Raw genomic sequence first — 22357 nt, forward strand, 5'->3', positions numbered from 1 at the left:
AGAATTTCCTACATTTTTAAAAAAATTATTAAAAATTCCAGTACAAAAATTACACAAGAAACCCAAAGAGAATGCTCTCATGCAATATTTCTAATGTTCTGAAGACAAGTAGTATCACCCTTACATTTTTGTTTGTTTGTTGTTGTTTTAAATTTTAAGGGCAAATTCACTAACACAGTGACTCAACCTTTCCAGACTACTGTTCCCCTTTCAGGAGTCTGATTTGTCTTCCATACCCCAAGTTTCATCTCACTTAAAAACTACTTGTTTATAAAAATCAGACATAAAAATACAGAAGTGTCACAGCTCACTGTTACTGAAAAATTGCTTACTTTCTCATGTTTACCATATAATTATAAAATAAATCAACGGAAATATAAATATTGTACTTACATTTCAGTGTATAGTAGATAGAGCAGTATAAGCAAGTCATTGTCTGTATGAAATTTTAATCTGTACTGACTTCTCTAGTTTTTTTATGTAGCCTGTTGTAAAACTAGGCAAATATTTAGATAAGTTGATGTACCCGTGAAACATCTCTGAGTACACCCAGGGGAACACATACTCCGGGTTGAGAACCACCGCACTAGTATGCCAATGCAGTGCAAAGCAGCCAGAACCCACAAGCCATTTAAGATGGGCTTACTTTTGCTTTACATTACCAGAGTAGCACAAAGTAGTCAAAGCAGTGGTGAATCTGGTCTTGAAATTCACATACAGGTTTACAGAACTGTGTTAGTGACACTGGTGCTATATGAAGATGGGGCAGGGAAAGCTCAGTTTCTTGAGTCCCATGCTTTACAGGAAGCTTCTGTGCTCTTAGTTCAGTTCCCTCAGCAGTATTGTCTCAAACACAGAGCAACTCCAGCAGCAGTGTCAGAGAGAGCTTTTTAAGCCAAATATCCATGTTAGTATGCATGGAATCTTCAGAGAACAGTGACAGGTAGGCCAAGTAAATCTATCCATTAAGAACTCCTGACACATGTGGCCAGTATTTCTCATACCACTGAGTCATTACAACAAATGAATTGCTATAAGCAAATTGGGTGTAGAGGAAGCGTGATAATTAGCTCAGTTACCGCTGATGACACAATGGCCCCAATTAAGTCACCTTAGCTATTGAACTGACCCTGTCTATATCCTACATAATCATAGTAATTAGATACAACCATCATTAATAACTTAGTTGAATTATAAGCTAATTTCTTCAAATACAATTCATACACAAAAAAGTTTGAGAGAGTCTGTATTATTCAACTGTTATTCTCATTTAGGACTAACAAAAGACTGACAGGTTTCAGAGTAACAGCCGTGTTAGTCTGTATTCGCAAAAAGAAAAGGAGTATTTGTGGCACCTTAGAGACTAACCAATTTATTTGAGCATGAGCTTTCGTGAGCTACAGCTCACTTCATCAGATGCAGACCGTGGAAACTGCAGAAGACATTATATACATACAGAGACCATGAAACAATACCTCCTCCCACCCCACTGTCCTGCTGGTAATAGCTTATCTAAAGTGATCATCAAGTTGGGCCATTTCCAGCACAAATCCAGGTTTTCTCACCCCCCCAACCCCATACACACACAAACTCACTCTCCTGCTGGTAATAGCTCATCCAAAGTGACCACTCTCCCTACAATGTGCTTGGTAATCAAGGTGGGCCATTTCCAGCACAAATCCAGGCTCTCTCACCCCCCCACCCCCAGGGAACACACACACACACACAAACTCACTCTCCTGCTGGCAATAGCTCATCCAAACTGACCACTCTCCAAGTTTAAATCCAAGTTTAACCAGAACGTCTGGGGGGGGGGGGCACAAGGGGAAATAGGCTACCTTGCATAATGACTTAGCCACTCCCAGTCTCTATTTAAGCCTAAATTAATAGTATCCAATTTGCAAATGAATTCCAATTCAGCAGTTTCTCGCTGGAGTCTGGATTTGAAGTTTTTTTGTTTTAAGATAGCGACCTTCATGTCTGTGATTGCGTGACCAGAGAGATTGAAGTGTTCTCCGACTGGTTTATGAATGTTATAAATCAGATGTCAAGAATTATAACACGAAATTATGGTCACGCAATCACAGACATGAAGGTCGCTATCTTACAACAAAAAAACTTCAAATCCAGACTCCAGCGAGAAACTGCTGGATTGGAATTCATTTGCAAATTGGATACTATTAATTTAGGCTTAAATAGAGACTGGGAGTGGCTAAGTCATTATGCAAGGTAGCCTATTTCCCCTTGTGCCCCCCCCCCCCCAGACGTTCTGGTTAAACTTGGATTTAAACTTGGAGAGTGGTCAGTTTGGATGAGCTATTGCCAGCAGGAGAGTGAGTTTGTGTGTGTGTTCCCCGGGGGTGGGGGGGTGAGAAAGCCTGGATTTGTGCTGGAAATGGCCCACCTTGATTACCATGCACATTGTAAGGAGAGTGGTCACTTTGGATAAGCTATTACCAGCAGGAGAGTGAGTTTGTGTGTGTGGTTTTTGGAGGGGGGTGAGGAGGTGAGAGAACCTGGATTTGTGCAGGAAATGGCCCACCTTGATTATCATACACATTGTGAACAGAGTGGTCACTTTGGATGGGCTATTACCAGCAGGAGAGTGAGTTTGTGTGTGGGGGGGGGCGGAGGGTGAGAAAACTGGATTTGTGCTGGAAATGGCCCAACTTGATGATCACTTTAGATAAGCTATTACCAGCAGGACAGTGGGGTGGGAGGAGGTATTGTTTCATGGTCTTTGTGTGTATATAATGTCTTCTGCAGTTTCCACGGTATGCATCCGATGAAGTGAGCTGTAGCTCACGAAAGCTCATGCTCAAATAAATTGGTTAGTCTCTAAGGTGCCACAAATACTCCTTTTCTTTTTGAAAAGACTGACAGATGCCTAATTTCTTAAGGACCTAATTTAATCAATTTTAACTCAAACTAATTAATCTATTTACTTGTAAATTCCCAGAAAATTCATTCTGTATTGAAGGAGTAAGTGCTGTATACTTGCGGAGGATACAATATATTTTTCATACAAAACAAAGAAGTTGATTCTCTGTGTTAAGTGTAAACAGGACTCATCTTAAGCAATCAGCATCTCCGTAATTTCTGCACTAATAGGTATTTGTCTTCTTGTAAACAAGACTGAGTTTAACAGCAGGCAAGTATGAAATATGGAGCTATAGTTCTATTAAGGGGTTCTAGAACTTATCATGGAGATTGCAAGTACCATAACCTAAAATAAAATTATAACCCTTCAATTCAAAAATGGGCCTCTGGGTTCATCCCTGATTAGGCTGCCTAATGCCTGACTCTCTCTCCAACCTGAAACTCCAAAATGGTTTCTATTACTGTCTTACCCTAACTCCATATTCTAATAGCTCCCCCTGCACGTGCTCCTTGCATGCCACTTAAGCAGTTTTTGACCAGATGCTTAGATACCTAAGTGATAGACACCTTCTAAATACTTAAAATAGGTGATGGTTTTCACTGGTCATTGGTGTGACATCACAGCTGTGAACTAACATACATTAACTTTAGAATTCTAAGCAGAATGTTGCAAATACCAAGGGGAAGATGACAGTTTGACTGCTGGCACTGAAAAAAAGACTGCCTCTAAGGCTCAACAGTTCATACATCAGCAACACACTACAAATCACAAAAGATGTTCTACCTTGGCATTATACAACCAGGAATCACCTGGACAGAACGAAGTATGATTTAGTCTGTTTGGAAGTCATAAGTAATAAAAACAAATTCAAAGGGACAGTTCTCCATCAGCTGGCAATAGTTCAAGTAAATAATCTGTTTACATTGCCAGCTCTAACACAGGCAAGCAGTCTGCTAGTAAAATAATCCTACTTTATCTACATACTGGGGGTCTGACAGTAACCGGCATTAACTAGAATAAGCCAGTTACTGTTATCTATTTTAAAACGATCTAGCCCCCAGTAATCCCAGCAATGCAGACATGAATAGATAGTCTTCTAATTTAGAGTTCAAGGAGACTGCTACAGGGTGTGATTGCAACAGTACTGAAGATAAAGACCCTCACCAAGATAAACAAGTAACAATTTTAAAAAGAGCATTGAAAGTATGTTTCATATATATATGCACTTTTAAAATTTGACTTTCTGCTGATTAGAATAGCCCTTGCAGTTTTAAGGCAGAAATGTTACAATATTTTATTATTTGTAGCAATGAATGTCAAAAATGGTAATGATAATTGAATGACCAATATGTAATTTTTAAACGTTTACATTTGCAAACTTCAAAAAGCCAAAAAACACTTGTTCTCAGTGGACCAGGTCCAAATTAAGTGCCAGACTGAAATATTAAGCTCTTTTTCATTTTTTCCAGACTTTCAGTTATTAACTTGAAACTGTTGAAGGCCCCACACCTCTGCATCAAAATCCTCTAGCACAGGGGGGCCCAGATAATCTTCATCCAAGAATATTAAAGGAACTGGCACATGAAACTGCAAGCCCATTAGCAAAAAATTTTAATGAATCTGTGAACTCGGGGTTGTACCATCTGACTGGAGAATTGCTAACATAGTCCCTATTTTTAAGAAAGGGAAAAAAAAGCGATCCAGGTAACTACAGGCCTGTTAGTTTGACATCTGTAGTATGCAAGGACTTGGAAAAATTTTTGAAGGAGAACATAGTTAAGGACATTGAGATCAATGGTAATTGGGACAAAATACAACATGGTTTTACAAAAGATCATGTCAAACCAACCTGATCTTCTTCTTTGAGAAGGTAACAGGTTTTTTGACAAAGGAAATGCAGTGGATCTAATTTACTTCGATTTCAGCAAGGCATTTGATACGGTTCCACATGGGGAATTATTAGCTAAATTGGAAGAGATGGGGATCAACACGAAAACTGAAAGGTGAATAAGGAACTGGTTAAAGGGGAGACTACAATGGGTCACCCTGAAAGGTGAACTGTCAGGCTGGAAGGAGGTTACTAGTGGAGTTCCTCAGGGATTAGTTTTTAGGACCAATCTTATTTAATCTTTTTATTACTGACCATGGCACAAAAAGCGGAACTGCGTTAATAAAGTTTGCGGATGACACAAAGCTGGGAGGTATTGCCAATACAGACAAGGACCAGGATATCATACAGAAAGATCTGGATGACCTTGTAAACTGGAGTAATATCAATAGGATGAAATTTAATAGTTAAAAGTGCAAGGTCATGCATTTAGAGATTAATAAGAATTTTTGTTATAAACTGGAGACGCATCACTTGGAAGTAACAGAGGAGGAGAAGGACCTCAGAGTATTGGTTGATCACAGGATGACTATTAGCCGCCAATGTGATATGGCCATGAAAAAAGCTAATGCGGTCTTGGGATGCATCAGGCAAGGTATTTCCAGTAGAGATAAGGAGGTGTTAGTACCATTATACAAGGCATTGGTGAGACCTCATCTGGAATATTGTGTGCAGTTCTGGTCTCCCATGTTTAAGAAAGATTAATTCAAACTGGAACAGGCACAGAGAAGGGCTATTAGGATGATCCGAAGAATGGAAAACCTGTCTTATGAAAGGAGACTCAAAGAGCTTGGCTTGTTGAGCCTAACCAAAAGAAGGCTGAGAGGACATATATGATTCTCTCTATAAATATATCAGATGGATAAATACCATGGAGGGTGAAGAATTATTTAAGCTCAGTACCAATGTGGACACAAGAACAAATGGATATAAACTCGCCATCAGGAAGTTTAGACTTGAAATTAGATGAGGGTTTCCAACCATCAAAGGAGTGAAGTTCTGGAACAGCTTTCCAAAGGAAGCAGTGGGGGCAAAAGACATATCTGGCTTCAAGAATAAGCTTGATAAGTTTATGGAAGGGATGTGATATGATGGGATAGCCTAATTTTGGCAATTAGTTGATCTTCGACTATTAGCGGTAGCTATGCCCAATGACCTGTGATGGGATAGGATCTGAGTTACTAGAGAGAATTCTTTTCTGGGTGTCTGGCTGGTGAGTCTTGCCCATGTGGCTCAGGGTTTAGCTGATCGCCATATTTGGAGTCAGGAAGGAATTTTCCTCCAGGGCAGATTGGCAGAGGCCATGGGGGGTTTTCGCCTTCCTCTGCAGCATGGGGCACGGGTCACTTGCTGGAGGATTCTCTGTACTTGAAGTCTTTAAACCACGATTTGAGGATTTCAATAGCTCAGACATAGGTTAGGGGTTTGTTACAGGAGTGGGTTGCTAAGATTCCGTGGCCTGTGTTGTGCAGGAAGTCAGACTAGATTGATCATAATGGTCCCTTCTGACCTTAAAGTCTATGAGCACAAATCTCCACAATGAAGTCAGTGGGACTCTAGAGGGGCATAGGAGTAGTGGATCCCGGTATAATATCAGGGACAAAGTTTGCAACTGTTGCTTTGGAGCAAACTAGTTGTTGAAGAAAAATACCTAATTTATCATATACCTATTGCTTTATCATCCAGGCACAATGAATAGTATAATTTAAAAACACCTTCAAATGACAGCATTACCTTAAAATAGAGCTATCTCTGTTAGAAGATAAAGCCCGTTTTCTACTCTCCATATTATTTAAGTGTATTTAGTATATAAACAGTATAGCAAAACCAATTACATACAAGCTCTGTCTAAAAGATTAAACAAACCCAGATAAGTGCACACCTTAAAAATGAACACTGACCAAGTATTTCAATATCTAATAAACCAGAGACCCACAAAAATGTAGGTCTGGAAGGGACCTCAATACGTCCTTTAATCCAGTCCTCTGCAGTGAGGCAGGATTAAATATATAGATCATCCCCGACAGGCATTTGTTTAACCTATTCTTAAAAACCTTCAATGATGGACATTCCACAACCTCCTAAGGTAATTTGTTCCAGTGCTTAACTATCCTTTCAATTAGGAAGTTTTTCCTAATGTCCAACCTAAATCTTCCACTCTGCAATTTAAGACTATTACTTCTTGTCCTGTCCTCAGTGGATAAGGAGAACAATTTATCACCCTCCTCCTCAAAACTTTTTACATACTTGAAGACTGTTATGTCTACCTTCCATCTTCTCTTCTCCAGATTAAACAAACCCAATTATTTTTTCTATTTTTCATCATAGGTCATTTTTCTACACCTTTTTTCATTTTTGTTATTCTCCTCCGGACTTTCTCCGATTTGTCCACATCTTTCCCAAAGTGTGGTCCTCAGAACTCCAATTTAGGCCCTATCAGTGCTGAGTAAAGTACAATAATTATTTCTGATGTCTTGCTTCCAATACTCCTGCTAATGCACCCCAGAAGAATGTTTGATTTTTTTGCAACAAGATTACATTGTTAATTCATATTTAGTTTGTGATACACTATAACCTTCTGATCTTTTTCTGCAGTACTCCTTCCTAGGCAATCATTTCCCATTTTGTATTTGTGCAGTTGATTATTTCTTCCTAAGTGTAGTCCTATGCATTTGTCCTTATTGAATTTCATCCTATTTATTTCAGACCATTTCTCCAGTTTGTCAAGATCATTTTGAATTGTAATCCTGTCCTCCGAAGAGACTGCAACACTGTCCGGCTTGGTATCATCTGCAAACTTATAAGCATACTCTCTATGCTATTATCCAAATCATTTATGAAGATATTGAATACAACTAGTCCCTGGACAGATCCCTGTGGGACCTCACTTGATATATACTCTTTCAGCTTGACTGTGAATCACTGATAACTATTGAGTATGGTTTTCCAACCATAAATTCACCCACCCTATTGTAGGTTTATCTAGGCTATATTTCCTTAGTTTGCCTATAAGGTCACAAGAGACAAGATCAAAAGCCTTACTAAAGTCAAGATATCTCTCGTCTACTCCTTCCCCCCATCAACAGGGCTTGTTATCGTGTTGGTTTGAAATAACAAATGGCTTTGGGGCAGGAATTAGAAACATGCTATCCTAAAACTATTTTATGAAGACTATGCATAGAATTGCAAACACAAAGGGACTCAACTTCTCCTACTGACACCAATGCAGAATAGGAACTCTAAAAGTCTTATATAGAAAGAATGCTATACACAGTAGTCAGCAAGAAAGAGGCAACTTACATCAGTGCACAGTTACAGAAATAAGATGGATTTGTTCACAAGGATATGTTACCTCTACATTTCCTATGCATGCTTAAGTTCCTGATGCTCTTACACATTATGTTCACAAAGCCTCCAAAATCACAGCTGTTGGTGCCACAGTATGCTCTTGTATAAAAAAGGCAAGGACCCCTACTCTAAACGTCCAAATCTAATGCCCAGTGAAGTTAATGGAAGCATTTCCATTGACTTCAATGGGAGTTGGATCAAGCCCTAAGCGAGTATATATTAACAAGCTTTTGCAGTTCTTTAAAAACACTGAATAAAGTACTACTGCATAAAGTCAGAGTTACATTGTATAGTGGAGTCAACCACAATTCTATTCAACAGAAAAGGAATACAAGCCTGAATAGCTGCAGTATCCCTAGAAAAATTAAGGGTAGGACATAAACATTTTAAGATAAATCTGGAGTGGAATTATAAATTTTTGTTTTAAAAGAAAATACAGATGAAGCAGGAAAACAGCAGATAGAAAAACAAGTGGAAGGAAAATCTGTTATGTTGAATAGATTGGAAAAATTATTCAAGGATCGTTAATGTTTACAGAGTCATTTCTGTAATGCTGCCAAGGTCAATCAGACCTTGGGTTATCTGCCATCTCAGTTCTAGTTGCATAAATAAACCACCTGTGGGTAGTCTTAACTACACATTTAGCTACACTTTCCTGAAAGTTTTCTAAGTTTTATATTCAATGATTTCTGCTGTGCCCATTCTAGTTCTTTTCTAATTGCCCTTTTGAGGCTTGCACATATTTCCACCTTTGCCCCATCATCCTCTATCATCTTACGTCTGATCCAAAACCCAATGAAGTCAATGAGGGAATTCTCATGGACTTCAATAGGCTTTGATCAGGGCCCATATTTCCAAACCTAAAGAGTCCGTGTGTATGAATAGTGATGTTATGCAATAATGGGTAAGCAGTGATCTGCCACTTTTCCATTTAATTATGCAAACACAAACTGTGACCTTTGTCATAGTGGTGCAATTACACTGACTTAACAGAGTTTTGTTGGTGTACTGAAAAGAGAATTTGGCTCCCAAAGAATTTATGCAATGCTTTAATTTAAGGAGAGTTTTAAAATTAGTGTACTTAGCTCCTAACAGAATCACTTTAAGCAGAGATTAAAACTAAATAAACTGTCTCTTTTTAAGTCACTGTTTACTGAATTATAAATCTTGAATCTAAACGTACAATGAAAAGAAAGAAAGGACTAACATCTGCCAGATAATCTAGCCACTGAGTCAAAATTATCTGTAAGGAAAGTAATGAAGATTTCCAAAGTAAGAAATAATCTCATTAATTTCAGGGTAAATCTGATGTACAAATAAACATTGAAACAACATTGTCATTAGCCATAAAAATGAAAGGGAGATTCAACCCTCCAAACTATGTCTGTAGAAAATTATCATTTTTATTAAATATTATAAAAAGGTTAAAACCCACAAATTTTACTAACTAATTTTGGAGAGCCGAAGGTCAATTTAGATGTAGAAAGGATTCTTATCACTCACTCCAGTCACATAACCCTCTGACAGCTGCCTTAACTCTGAATAGTCACACCATCACACACAAATGTATCAGCTCAAATCAGAGATTTTAAAGAAAAAGGCTACAAGTGCTCACACTTAAAATCTTGCTGTTTCTACATGTTCTGATGTTTGACAGCTATGAACATGTTATGCCATTTTCTGTTGTACTGAATTTTTCATTGTCATCTTTGTACACCAGATGGCAACATGAAATGCAGTTCATATGTACACTATAATTAAGTTTGATTTCTGTGAAAGAAATCCCTCTGTTTATATGTTTAGTTACTGTATCTATGGGATCAAATCCCAGTCAAGCCAATCCCCCATCACCTCAAATACAAAACTAGACTTATGGAGGATTTTCAAACATCAAAAATAAGTTTATAAAGAGGTATTTTGGGGCTAGAAAGATAGGAAAAAAATAGGGGATACCCTAACACTATTTTCTCCTTTGTCTTTCAGGTCACTGGAGTTAAGGAGATTCTGTTGGAGCAGTTCCCTGACGAGGAAGATGAAATGGGTGTTAAAGCGTGTTAACAAACAAATGAAAACAAAACAAAAATGTGAATATTAAAACTATATATAATTTAGTACATGGAAAGTGGTCTCTAATTAACAACTTCCTTTCACTTGATGATGACTCTTCTCTCTTCTCATTCAGTTTGGCCTCAGTACTGTACTTTGACATGATGGATCAACTCAGCCCACTGGATCTACACAAGTGTCTTAGATTCCGTCCTGTCATAGTTCTGCTCCTACAGTACCTAACTGTTTTTCTTCCATTATCTGGTGGTGCTTCCTCTACTATACCAAGTTCTTCCTCTTCTTCTATGGAGCTTCTCAAAGTGGATTCATTAATTTGGAAATATTACAGGTCCACTGACATCTACAGGCAAGACTGTACTATTTATGCATAGCCCATAATAAGGAATGGCCTGCAGCTGCACTGCCCTAAGCATAGCAACAGGAGATAAAATGTTTCCCTCAAGCTCCCAGATGCTCAGAGGCTCCTTGCTCACCACATCTTTTTATGTGGCCCATTCTAAAAACCACAGCAGCTGGCAAGCTCTGCTGGCCAGTGTGTGAGATGGAAAAGCCATGGCTTTGCCTTCTCCAGGGCATCTTGTACCTCTAGAAGAATAGGAAAGGAGTAGTCCCTACACTTCCCCCAGCACAGGGACTGGTATTCTACCTGGCCCTTATGAAGGCCTCTCTTCCTCCCAATATGCACCCCCATATGGACCTGGCAGAATCTGGGCCCACGGTTACAAAAGAATAAGACTTTTGCCTTTGAATTTTTAATAAATCAAAACCAAACAATTACCATCAGGAATGTCAGCTTGACGTGTTTACAAAACAAGACTTATGAGCCAACACACACTGGACTGCTCCCCTACCCTTTACTTTCTAAGTAGTAAGTTTGTCCTCAAAGTCTCTTCTTTTAGATCTCTTTTGTGCAAACATATTCATCCAATATCTGAAGTCTTTGGAAGAAGTACTGGAAAAGGCTAGAAGTAGTTGTGTAGACAAGAATCCATCCCCTTCCCCAAAAAAACGTTGTTTATGATTTGATTTCAACTGTGACATTAAATTGAAAGCCACTAAAATCAACAGAACAACAACTTTTCAGGTTGATATTAAATAATTCTAGCAGTACTATTTTATAATAAAATATTGTTTTGCATTTTGATAATGTATGGAAAACCTTTTTAAAAGAATATTATGACAATTAGACATTGATTTATTTGGTGGCTAAACAGATTTAAATTTGAAATATTAACCTAATTAATGATCCAAAACATTTCTAAGAACTTCACTGAGCTGCCATAATTTCTGTCAGCATATGTAGTACTGAATGACTAATAAAATACCTGAATTGAAACTATTCCAGTCTAGCAGTTTGTATGATCTTGTGTTACCCATAATTCCGACAAAGGCTGAGTTCAAAACAGCAAATTAGTAGATCAGTTATAGGAGCAGAATAGTGAAAAAAACCACTACCAACAAGAACACAATTGACAACACCACTCCACAGGAACTGGAAAGACACAGACAGCAGAGTTAATAAGAGGTTGAAATAGAAAGGGAAGAAAGTAAGGAGCATGCTATAGCACTCGGCATGATCAAGTGTACAGTATATAGCAATTACCAGATTTTTTTTCCCCAAACAACCGTTTTAAATGTTCTTTCCTTTTCTATATTTTCCTGTTTATTTACTTGGCAGCTTATGTGTTTCCTTTGTGAGGAACTGAGTCAAATTATTATTTGACTCAAAAGCTGGTTAAGATAGTTCCCATACCAGTTATTGGGGTTTCCAAATTGTTTCTCTCTCTCTCTCTCTCTCTGGCATAATACTGAATTTGACGGATCGTAAATCCTACATTCACTTGTCAGAAGCAATCAAAGTTCTTCAACAGATGCTGTTAGAGACATTTTCGTGTGCAAACAGAAACTATTTAATCAGCATATGCATCTACCATCAGTTTTGCTCCTGCTTTCAGGCAGTCTGTTGTCAAATGTTAGTCAGTAAAAAAGAAATGTGCATAGTGCAAGACGTTATTTCAGAAAATATCAGAATATAGTTGATATCTCTCCCATTCCTTCTAAGAATGCTTTTTGCTCTGATGCAGGCTTATAAGTAACACACACAAGTTTTTATAAAAAGAGAACACTGATACTTTATTACACTGTAAAATAATCAAGGATTTATTAGTATCCCGTTTAAGGTAAGTATGTAAAGCCCCAAGCTAACTGCAAGTCAGGGGAGTTGAGGCCATACATAAATAGAGTATATTTATCCTATAATGCATTAAGATATTTCTTTTCATCTTCTAACTATTGCATACATAGGAATAAAACAAAACCTTAGAAGATTACAGGAAGGGAAAAGAAAATGTGTGTATTTAGTCACTTCAAAAAACCCTCAAAAAATAGTTTTCTTTCATTTAGGTCACTCAAGGATTTTGTTTCACATTCTGTTACATTTTATTGAGTCTTAAACCAATAACTTGAAGTTATCTAGACCCATTTGCAGAAATCATAGATAGTGTGGGAAGTCAATGACAGGGAAAAGATTGAATAAAAAAAGGAAAAAAAAGACTGATGCTTGAAAAAGATGCATTTGCAAAAATTTTAAAAGCTAATTACTCCTGGCTAGTGAATGCAAAACCACAGTAGATGTTATTTTTCTTTAATCTGCCTCTGTTTCAGGGGCACTGACCAACTCAAATCTTTTATTTTTAGGCATTTTTCCATTTGATTCAGTGAATAATACCAAGATGAAATACTAACAGTCAAGAGCTACTTAACTCTGATGAAAGAATTAGAGCTTGCAGAATGCATTAGGCGTTGGAGTTTCCAAGGAAAAATTATCTACAGAAAATTACTTTAAGGATTTTACTTCTTGCAAAATAAAAAGTTGTTTCTATTTATATCACTTAAGAGTCAAAAACACAGGATGAGCTAAACTGCGTGGCCAATCCTTAAAGATTTGAAAAACTGCTGGAAATTAAATAAAGTATAAAGTTAACATGAAGGATTTCATCTGCTTTCATGGCTTCCAAATAAAAAGTTTCATTTCAGAATTGCATCAAAGTTAACACTAAACCTTGGCCAAAAATTAACCCACAGCTTCATAATCCAAAGGCATTAATTCTGGTTCTACATTATTAGGTTCATAGTCCCTTACTGCTTCATTACACCAAAAACATTAAGAAATAATTGCTGAAGAGTTTCTCACTAAAAATCTTTTTCCTGCACGATTAATATTTTTCAAATTCTCATTCTTATCTGGAAAACTACAATGTTGTTTTAGTATATTTTTTTAATAAAAAAAAACAATACAAAACAAAAACACCCACAGAAATGCAAGGTCACAATGAGACATGACTGAAAAAAGATTTCTTTAGTTAACATACCAGGATTGTGGATGCGGTCCAAAAGCTTCACAGAGCGTGCACTGACAACACCACCAACATGGACAAGGAAGCCAGGCGGAAAGGCCGTCAAGGTAAAAAAGGGAAATTCCTGTTAGGATTAAAAATATAAACAGCAGGTGACCCTCTGTAAAACACTGCAGTCTGCCAATCAACATGCAGTAATTTATTATGCTCCTTGAAATATAGGCAAAGCATTAACACTAGGCAAAACACTTATTTTAAGCTTATTATGCACTGTATCACTTGTATGACATTCAAGTATCCAACACAATGTGGTATCAGCAAAAGTATTCTAAGCAGTAAAATTACTTCTCCCCCATAGATTTGCATTTGGACATGGATATTAATTAACAACCCAAATCTTACTAAAATGTTGACTTTACAAAGCCTATATTAGCTTTTTTTCTTTAAAGGTACAGTAAAAGAATGAAATAAAAATGTTATTTATTTTCTGAAGTGATGAGGCTTAATATTTAACTTACTTATGCCTCTGCACTTTTTAATGCTGGCTGCTACAACTGAGGGTAGTTTGGTATCCAAATTTTGAGTGGAACTGATTTTTGCTCCTGCAAGCACGAAGAGCACATTATCAGATAAAGTGCATCTAATATAAATGCCAGCAAAGATTGGTCTGACAGCACCAATGGCTCTAGATAAAACAAAAATTATTCACATCTTTAGAATAAAAGTGTTAAAGATTTTGAAGTACAGTTATTAGACCATTCTTTATTAGATTAAGAAATGGTCACTATCACCAATCATTCTAAATTCTTTTCCTTAGACACATTTTTTTTTTTATTATCTGTAGCAAAAATGAGAAAGCAATACTCCTCTATGTCCAGACCACCTAGTCAAGACAGCCTCTGTGAGAAACAAGGCTGAGGGCTCGACATAGCTTTTCACAATGTATGTGCAGTAAAATAAATTCCTCACATTCAAATGAGATTGGGCCCAAGATGGACAGATTTAATTTTATAAATTATAGACATACATACATACTGAAATATAGCATACTTATGAGGGAAAGAAGGTGGGTTTCTATCTGCCAATTCTAGGCGCAAAAAGGCAAGAAAATAAATGATTCATGCAACAATGGTTATTTTATATAGTTTGTATGGATTAAGTGTAAAAAAAGAATATTATAATTTTATATGAGATTCCCCTTTTCACACATTTTAAAGCGACTGCCTAAATTAAGCATTCCACTCAGATTCTAGTCAACTGACAAAGTGCATCTTAAACAGAGACTATCAAATCTCCTGAGGCAATGAGTGGCATAAAAAAAAACACAAAAAAACCCTTTTGTCCAACAGAAGCTAAATGTAAACTTTAAACCCCAATACCCAAGAACTTCTATAATCCTTATTTTATAATGACAGACCCATAGGTTTCAGGGAGTGTAAGGCTTTCCTTTTATTTCAATGGGCTTCCAATCAGTTCCTTTAAAGATTAAGATTCAAACCCTGGAGTCACCCTAGGGTATTGCTGAAGACCAAAAATATTGCATTTCTGTTGTATGGAGGCATTAGAAAGCAGAGAGATTACAAAGAGTGACTCTACAGCTATATACAGCTACTTGTAGACAAATCAGAGGACTGGTCAGGGTACAGACAGTGGGTTTGGAACCTGCCAGGATCCAGTGGATTACAATAGTTTGTGGAGGGAGGAGCCAGGCAGCCACTACTACAACACAGTGTGTGCAGATACTTCAAGGGGGAAGATTCCAGGCCATCAATATCTTTCTAGTGCCCTCACAAATCTCTTTCACTCTGGCTTTACACAAGGATTGGAATGTGAACCTTTGAGAAGTATATTGATATTTATTTTCTTCCATATAATTCCATATCAATCTATATAATATTATCTCTTCATAACTTTATGTTGATAATTGACAGAGTTTTGCTCAGTTAAACTTTACTGGTTTTAAAATCTAATGATGCTAGACAACTAAACTGGCAGAAGAGCTTTTCTATTGAGGAATGGACATGGCATTTTAAAACATTTCTATTTTATATGCATTTTAAACAGTTTTTTAATTAAATTTAGGCCATACTATGTTTAGGTTATATTAATACAGTATACTATAAACACCAAAAGAGATTATTCTTACCCACCACTGAAAAACAAGCAGACCTCAATTATTATGCTTTTATCCATCTGGAAATGTATAAATTACTTCTGTCTTTTTTTACTTCCTTTTGATAAAGTAATTTTTAGTTTATTTACAGTCTCCTGACATTTCTTCTGCAGGGATAATCCATAACAACATATGATTAAAACAAACTGTAAATCCACTAGTCACTTGTAAATTTAAAAAGAAAAAAACAGGAATATTTTTAGTCAATGTATGTTATTTATGACCCCAGATCATCAAGATACCTAAACATGTGCTGAAGGGTCTACTCAGGTGCTGCAAATTCTGTATGTGCTTAGGTATCCTGCTGAACTGAGAACTATATCCTGTCAGATTAATTCTAGACACCTAAACAAACCTATGTAACTGTATCCAGGAACCCGCAGTATTCTCAAGTGCTCTTATTTTGCTAAGAGTGATGTTAGATGTTATTTTGCTAAGAGTGATGAACACTGAGGAAGTTTCATCTCATTTGTGAGGTAAACAACTTGGAGTGCCCCTTGCCGATTGTTTTATCCATACCACATACTGTATCATCCCCAACTGTATGTATTAGTTTGTATAATACTGCAAAATTTTGAATGTATATTTTTCACTGTACAACCCGGTCAAATATGGATCTCATAGTAACCACTGTTTTATAATATTTCAGTAGTTCTTTCCTCTTCACACTCAGGCTGAGGGTGGCGGAGGTGAGCCGGGGCAAGCAGCGGTTCCCCTGCGCCCCCCCTCCTTCCCCTGGGGTTATCTGTTGCAGCGCAGGCAGCTGTCCTCGCACCCCCCACCCCAGCTCACTTCCACCTCCCTGGGTCTGAGTGCGAAGCCACCACCTACTTCTCAGCCCGCCCCGGCTTTCCGCGCAAACAGCTGATTCGCAGGAAGCCTGAGGTGGGAGGCGGAGAAGCAGAGAGGGGCGGCGCGTTCAGGGGAGGAAATGGAGCGGAGGTGAGCTGGGGCTGGGGGCTGGGGTGGGGAGCTGCCGGTGAGGGCTCTGCATCCACCAAATTATTCCCTTGAGTGCTCCAGGGCTGGAGCACCCATGGAGTCGGCACCTAAGGCGCCACTTTTGGCCAGCTAAATTTAGAAGCCCTTTTAGAACCGGTTGTCCCTAGAACAACCAGTTCTAAAAGGGCTTCTAAATTTAACAACCGGTTCTAGCGAACCAGTGGGAACCAGCTCCAGCTTACCACTGGCTGTGGTAGCACAGGTAGCAGTAAATCTGCCTGAAACCAGCAGGCATGTATTTTGCACAGAACAGCATAGATACTGGACGAATACTGGCACTGGTTGAAAGTAATACCTGCATCTAGACAGTTACTTTAAAACTGCCACTCCTGGTCAATTTGATGAGCTTGCAATAAGCTCTTCATTCATATTTATGTATCATATACTACTTCTACAATGTCTATAAATGTAAGAGTGTGTGTTTCTAATCATTTAAGTGTGTATGTGTAAGTACTGTGACAGACCCAGACCAGTCAGGTGCAAGAGTCTGGTTGAAGGCAAATATACTGGCCACTGGATGAATAGTTTTCTGTTCCCTGAGTGACCAGAGCAGGGGCTGATCTAGAGCCATCAGGAACATGCTAGAACCAATTAAGACAGGCAAGCTAATTAAGACACCTGGAGCCAATGAAGAACCTACTAGAATCAATTATGGCAGGCAGACTAATCAGGACACTTGGTTCAAAAAGGACCTCCATCAGTTAGTGGGCGGTGCACAAGGAGCAAGAAGGCTTGCTACTGGAGGACTGAGCAGTACAAGTGTTATCAGGCTTCAGGAGGAAGGTCCTGTGGTGAGGATAAAGAAGGTATTGGGGAGGCCATGGGGAAGTAGCCCAGGGAGTTGTAGCTGTCACGCAGCTGATACAGGAGACGTTGTAGACAGCTGCTATCCACAGGGCCCTGGACTGGAACCCGGTGTAGAGTGGGCCCAGGTTCACCCCCACCCCCGCTCCCTATCGGAGACAGGAGGGGAACTTCCTATCTGAGACAGGAGGAGTTGACCTGGTCTGAGACACACACCAGAGGGGAAGATCTGATTTGGAAAGGGATCTGGCCTGTCTCCAACCCAGTAGGTGGGACAACAGAGATTGTGGAGATTGTTCTCCATTTTCCCCATGCTGGCCAGCGATGATGTTAGCTAAGTGAACGGCAGGTTTGAGCCTCTAGCAAATGCAGCCAAACTGAGGGCTGCTGTGAACCTCTGAGACGAACAAATCTGCCAGAAAACGCAGGACCCACCAAGGCAGAGGAGGAACTTTGGCACAGTACACAAACAGAAAATACTGAAAATACACTAGGATGACAGTTCTCTAACTGTGCTCCATGGAGACCATCTTATTTGAAAATGAAGCAGTGGTGATAGAGGGTTCAGAGAAGTGATCCACAGAATGAAAAAGTTGCAGAACCATGGCACTGGTCTGAGCTATAATCATTAGGATTGCACAAGTGTAACTGAGAGCAGCATTTAGCTCCCTTTGTTAAAAATGTGGGCTTAATCCTGCACCATTAAAGTCATCTGGAGTTTGTCCACTGAGAAGGATGGCAAGAGGGTCAAGTCTTATATACAAATAGATACAGACACTTGTACAAAAATATGTAAAAAGTATATATATTTGTACATAAATATCTACACAGAGCTGTGTTACAGTTGCAATTCCTGTGAATATACATCCTGTCACTAAAAAATATAAAAATTAATATGTTTATATTGAGAGGATAATACAAGACAGCTGTATATTTTCACAGCAGAATTGCTATCAAGATTATCCCTAAATCAAATTCTTTGTTGTTTTGAAGTTAAGGTTACTTGAGTAAAAAACCCAACAATATGATCCCTAAAAAACAACTGTCATAAATATAAAGGGAAGGGTAAACCCCTTTAAAATCCCTCCTGGCCAGAGGAAAACTCCTCTCACCTGTAAAGGGTTAAGAAGCTAAAGGTAACCTCGCTGGCACCTGACCAAAATGACCAATGAGGAGACAAGATACTTTCAAAAGCTGGGAGGAAGGAGAGAAACAAAGGGTCTGTGGGTCTGTCTTTATGCTGCCTTTGCCGGGGATAGACCAGGAATGGAGACTTAGAACTTTTAGTAAGTAATCTAGCTAGGTATGTGTTAGATTATGATTTCTTTAAATGGCTGAGAAAAGAATTGTGCTGAATAGAATAACTATTTCTGTCTGTGTATCTTTTTGTAACTTAAGGTTTTGCCTAGAGGGGTTCTCTATGTTTTGAATCTAATTACCCTGTAAGGTATCCACTATCCTGATTTTACAGAGGGGATTTCTTTACTTCTATTTCTATTAAAAGTCTTCTTGTAAGAAAACTGAATGCTTTTTCATTGTTCTCAGATCCAAGGGTTTGGGTCTGTGGTCACCTATGCAAATTGGTGAGGCTTTTTATCCAACATTTCCCAGGAAAGGGGGGGTGCAAGTGTTGGGAGGATTGTTCAGTGTTCTTAAGATCCAAGGCTCTGGGTCTGTAGTCACCTAGGCAAATTGGTGAGGCTTTTTACCAAACTTTGTCCAGGAAGTGGGGTGCAAGGTTTTGGGAAGTATTTTGGGGGAAAAGACATTTCCAAACAGCTCTTCCCCAGTAACCAGTATTTGTTTGGTGGTAGCGGCCAATCCAAGGACAAAGGGTGGAATATTTTTTACCTTGGGGAAGTTTTTGACCTAAGCTGGTAAAGATAAGCTTAGGAGGTTTTCATGCAGGTTCCCACATCTGTACCCTAGCGTTCAGAGTGGGGGAGGAACCTTGACAAACACAAATTAGGGTTCCCATATATCCGGGTTTTCCCAGACATGACCTCTTTTTTGGCCCGCTGATCTCCATCTGAGCAGATTTTTGAAGTAAGAGAAAATGTCCTGGATTTTTCTTTGCGGACCAGATGTTGCAGCTCAGAAAAAGCAGTCTCTGCACCCCAACTGGTCCCTTCCCTTTATCCGCAGTTGCCAGTTCCTGTTCACCCTGCCAGATAAGCGGAGCCGCAAAGAGCCTCTTGACTGGGCCATACTCAGGGCTGGATGGGAGGGAGGGCTGGGGTTACAGGACTAGGCCCCAGCTCCCCATCCTGGGGAAGAGAAGAGGCCCACAGGGAGGCACTGACTGACACGCCGGCACCATGTCCCAGGCCTGAGCCAGCCACCATGCCACCGAGATAGGGAGCACAACACCGCCCCCCACCTCGAGTGTGAGGCCACAGATACCCGCTCTGGATACCCCTTCCCAGTACAAACACCCCTCCAGAACCCCCACAAAATCCCTTCCCAGTACAACCCCCAATACATCTCCAGTACCCCCCAACTGTACCCTTCCTCCAGCAGCGCCTTCTCCCTCTGCCCCCCAGCACTGTCCTCTATTTGGGAACTTGAAATATGATTACCCTAGTCCAGATAAAGGAACCTTCTTTAAAATACCCTAATACTGAGACAGCATATTAACTAAATTGCACGAAGAGACTCTACTTTTCCACAAGAGACTTTTCTGCACTTCCAACATATAAAGAAACAATGTACGTAGCAAATTTACTGAGACACATTTTTCTAAACGCAATACATTAATGCCATCTTAAGCAACAATCTTATACAAATGTAGGACAATTTATAAGCTCCTGAAATCCTTTCAGCTACAACTTTCCCTCTCTACCTGCCCCTGGTAATTTTTTGATGCTGCAGAAAAATGGGAAATGTGTAGCTAAAGGCATCTCAAACCCAAGGCTCTTGGCAGTAGAATACTATCACAGTTACGATACTCAACTAGTATTCCACATGCTCTGCTCTATCCCTAAAGGTATAATCTTATATAACCCCTTTTTATTAGGACTGTCGATTAATCGCAGTTAACTCACACGATTAACTCAAAAAAATTTATCATGATTAATCGCAGTTTTAGTCTCACTGTTAAACAATAGAATACTGACTGAAATTTATTAAATATTTTGGATATTTTTCTACATTTTAAAATATGTTGACTTCAACTACAACATTGTATTCTATGTATACAGTGCTCACTTATTTTTTATTACAAATATTTGCACTGTAAAAATGATCAAATAAATAGCATTTTTCAATTCACCTCATACAAGTACTGTAGTGCAATCTCTTTATCGTGAAAATGCAACTTACAAATGAAGATTTTTTTTTTTGGTTACATAATTGAACTCAAAAACAAAACAGTGTGAAACTTCAGCGCCTACAAGTCCACTCAGTCCACCATTCCAGAGTACATGCTTCCATGCTGATAATGCATTAATTAAATTGGTGACTAAACTCCTTGGGGGAGAATTTTATGCCTCCTGCTCTGTTTTATCCACATTCTGCCATACATTTCATGTTATGGCAGTCTTAGATGATGACCCAGCACATGTTGTTCATTTTAAGAATATTTTCACTGTAGATTTGACAAGACGCAAGAAGGTACCAATGTGAGATTCCTCAGGATAGATATAGCACTTGACCCAAGGTTTAAGAATCTGAAGTGCCGTCCAAAATCTGAGAGGGATAAGAAGTGGAGAATGCTTTCAGATGTCTTAAAAGAGCAACTTTCTGATGCGGAAACTACAGAACCCGAACCACCAAAAAAGAAAATCAATCTATGTCCTCTGGAATGGTGGTTGAAGCATGAAGGGACATATGAATCTTTAGCGCATCTGGCACGTAAATATATTGTGATGCTGGCCACGACAGTGCCATGCGAATGCCTGTTCTCACTTTCAGATGACACTATAAACAAGAAGCGGGCAGCATTATCTCCTGCAAAGGTAAACAAACTTTTTTGTCTGAGCGATTGGCTGAACAAGGAGTAGGACTGAGTGGACTTGTAGGCTCATTGTTTTGTTTTTGAATGCAGGTTTTTTTGTACATAATTCTACATTTGTAAGTTCAACTTTCATGATAAAGAGATTGTACTACAGTACTTGTAATGGGGGAATTGAAAAATACTATTTCTTTTTTTTTACAGTACAAATATTTGTAATAAATATACAGTGAGCACTGTACATTTTGTATTCTGTGTTGTAATTGAAATCAATATATTTGAAAATGTAGAAAACATCTAAAAATGCTTAAATAAATGGTATTCTATTATTGTTTAACAGCATGATTAATAGCGATTCATTTTTTAAATCACTTGACAGCCCTACTTTTTATAACGTGATTCTTCTTCTTTAAGTATTATAAAACTGTGTTATTAAAACAGTATATATAATCAAACAAACTCTCACACTGAAATGCTACAGGTGCCTGGCATTTTCTTGATATTTTAAAAATCTGTTTTTTCAGACTTTTTTTATTGAAATGATAAATCTACAGACAAAGAGTATCTCAGATGCTAGCACAAACAAGGGCACACAGGGAAAAACTTTAAGTGTTTATTTTCAAACTGAAGCCTTACAAGCAAAAACTATGTACTTGTATTAAAATATAAATGAAAATTGTAAGTGAAATGTACAATCATGCCAAATATTAGTTAAGCAGAAGTATGTTGGTTTGCTAAATGTTCTTGAAATTAAAACAAAAAATATCAAAACCCCACATCAACAAGATCACAAAGAAATCTGGCAAAACCTTGCAAAAAAGAAAACACGATTTTAAAATGATTGTTCAAAATTAGAGAAGTCCTCAATACAAGAAAAAAAGAGCTC

General features: G+C 38.4%; 1 protein-coding gene across 13 annotated transcripts in view; it reads right to left on the minus strand.

Moving 5' to 3' along the window:
- C2CD5 (C2 calcium dependent domain containing 5) overlaps nucleotides 1-22357 on the minus strand; it is a 132206-nt gene that overhangs the window by 69577 nt on the left and 40272 nt on the right. For all 13 annotated transcript variants that reach the window (XM_077826425.1, XM_077826416.1, XM_077826393.1 and 10 more), the window contains one exon: nucleotides 13556-13664. In XM_077826425.1, the coding sequence (XP_077682551.1) occupies nucleotides 13556-13664 (109 nt within the window). The remainder of the gene's footprint in view (nucleotides 1-13555; nucleotides 13665-22357) is intronic.

This window comes from Eretmochelys imbricata, chromosome 1, assembly GCF_965152235.1.
Source record: "Eretmochelys imbricata isolate rEreImb1 chromosome 1, rEreImb1.hap1, whole genome shotgun sequence".
Classification (NCBI taxonomy): Eukaryota; Metazoa; Chordata; order Testudines; family Cheloniidae; genus Eretmochelys; species Eretmochelys imbricata.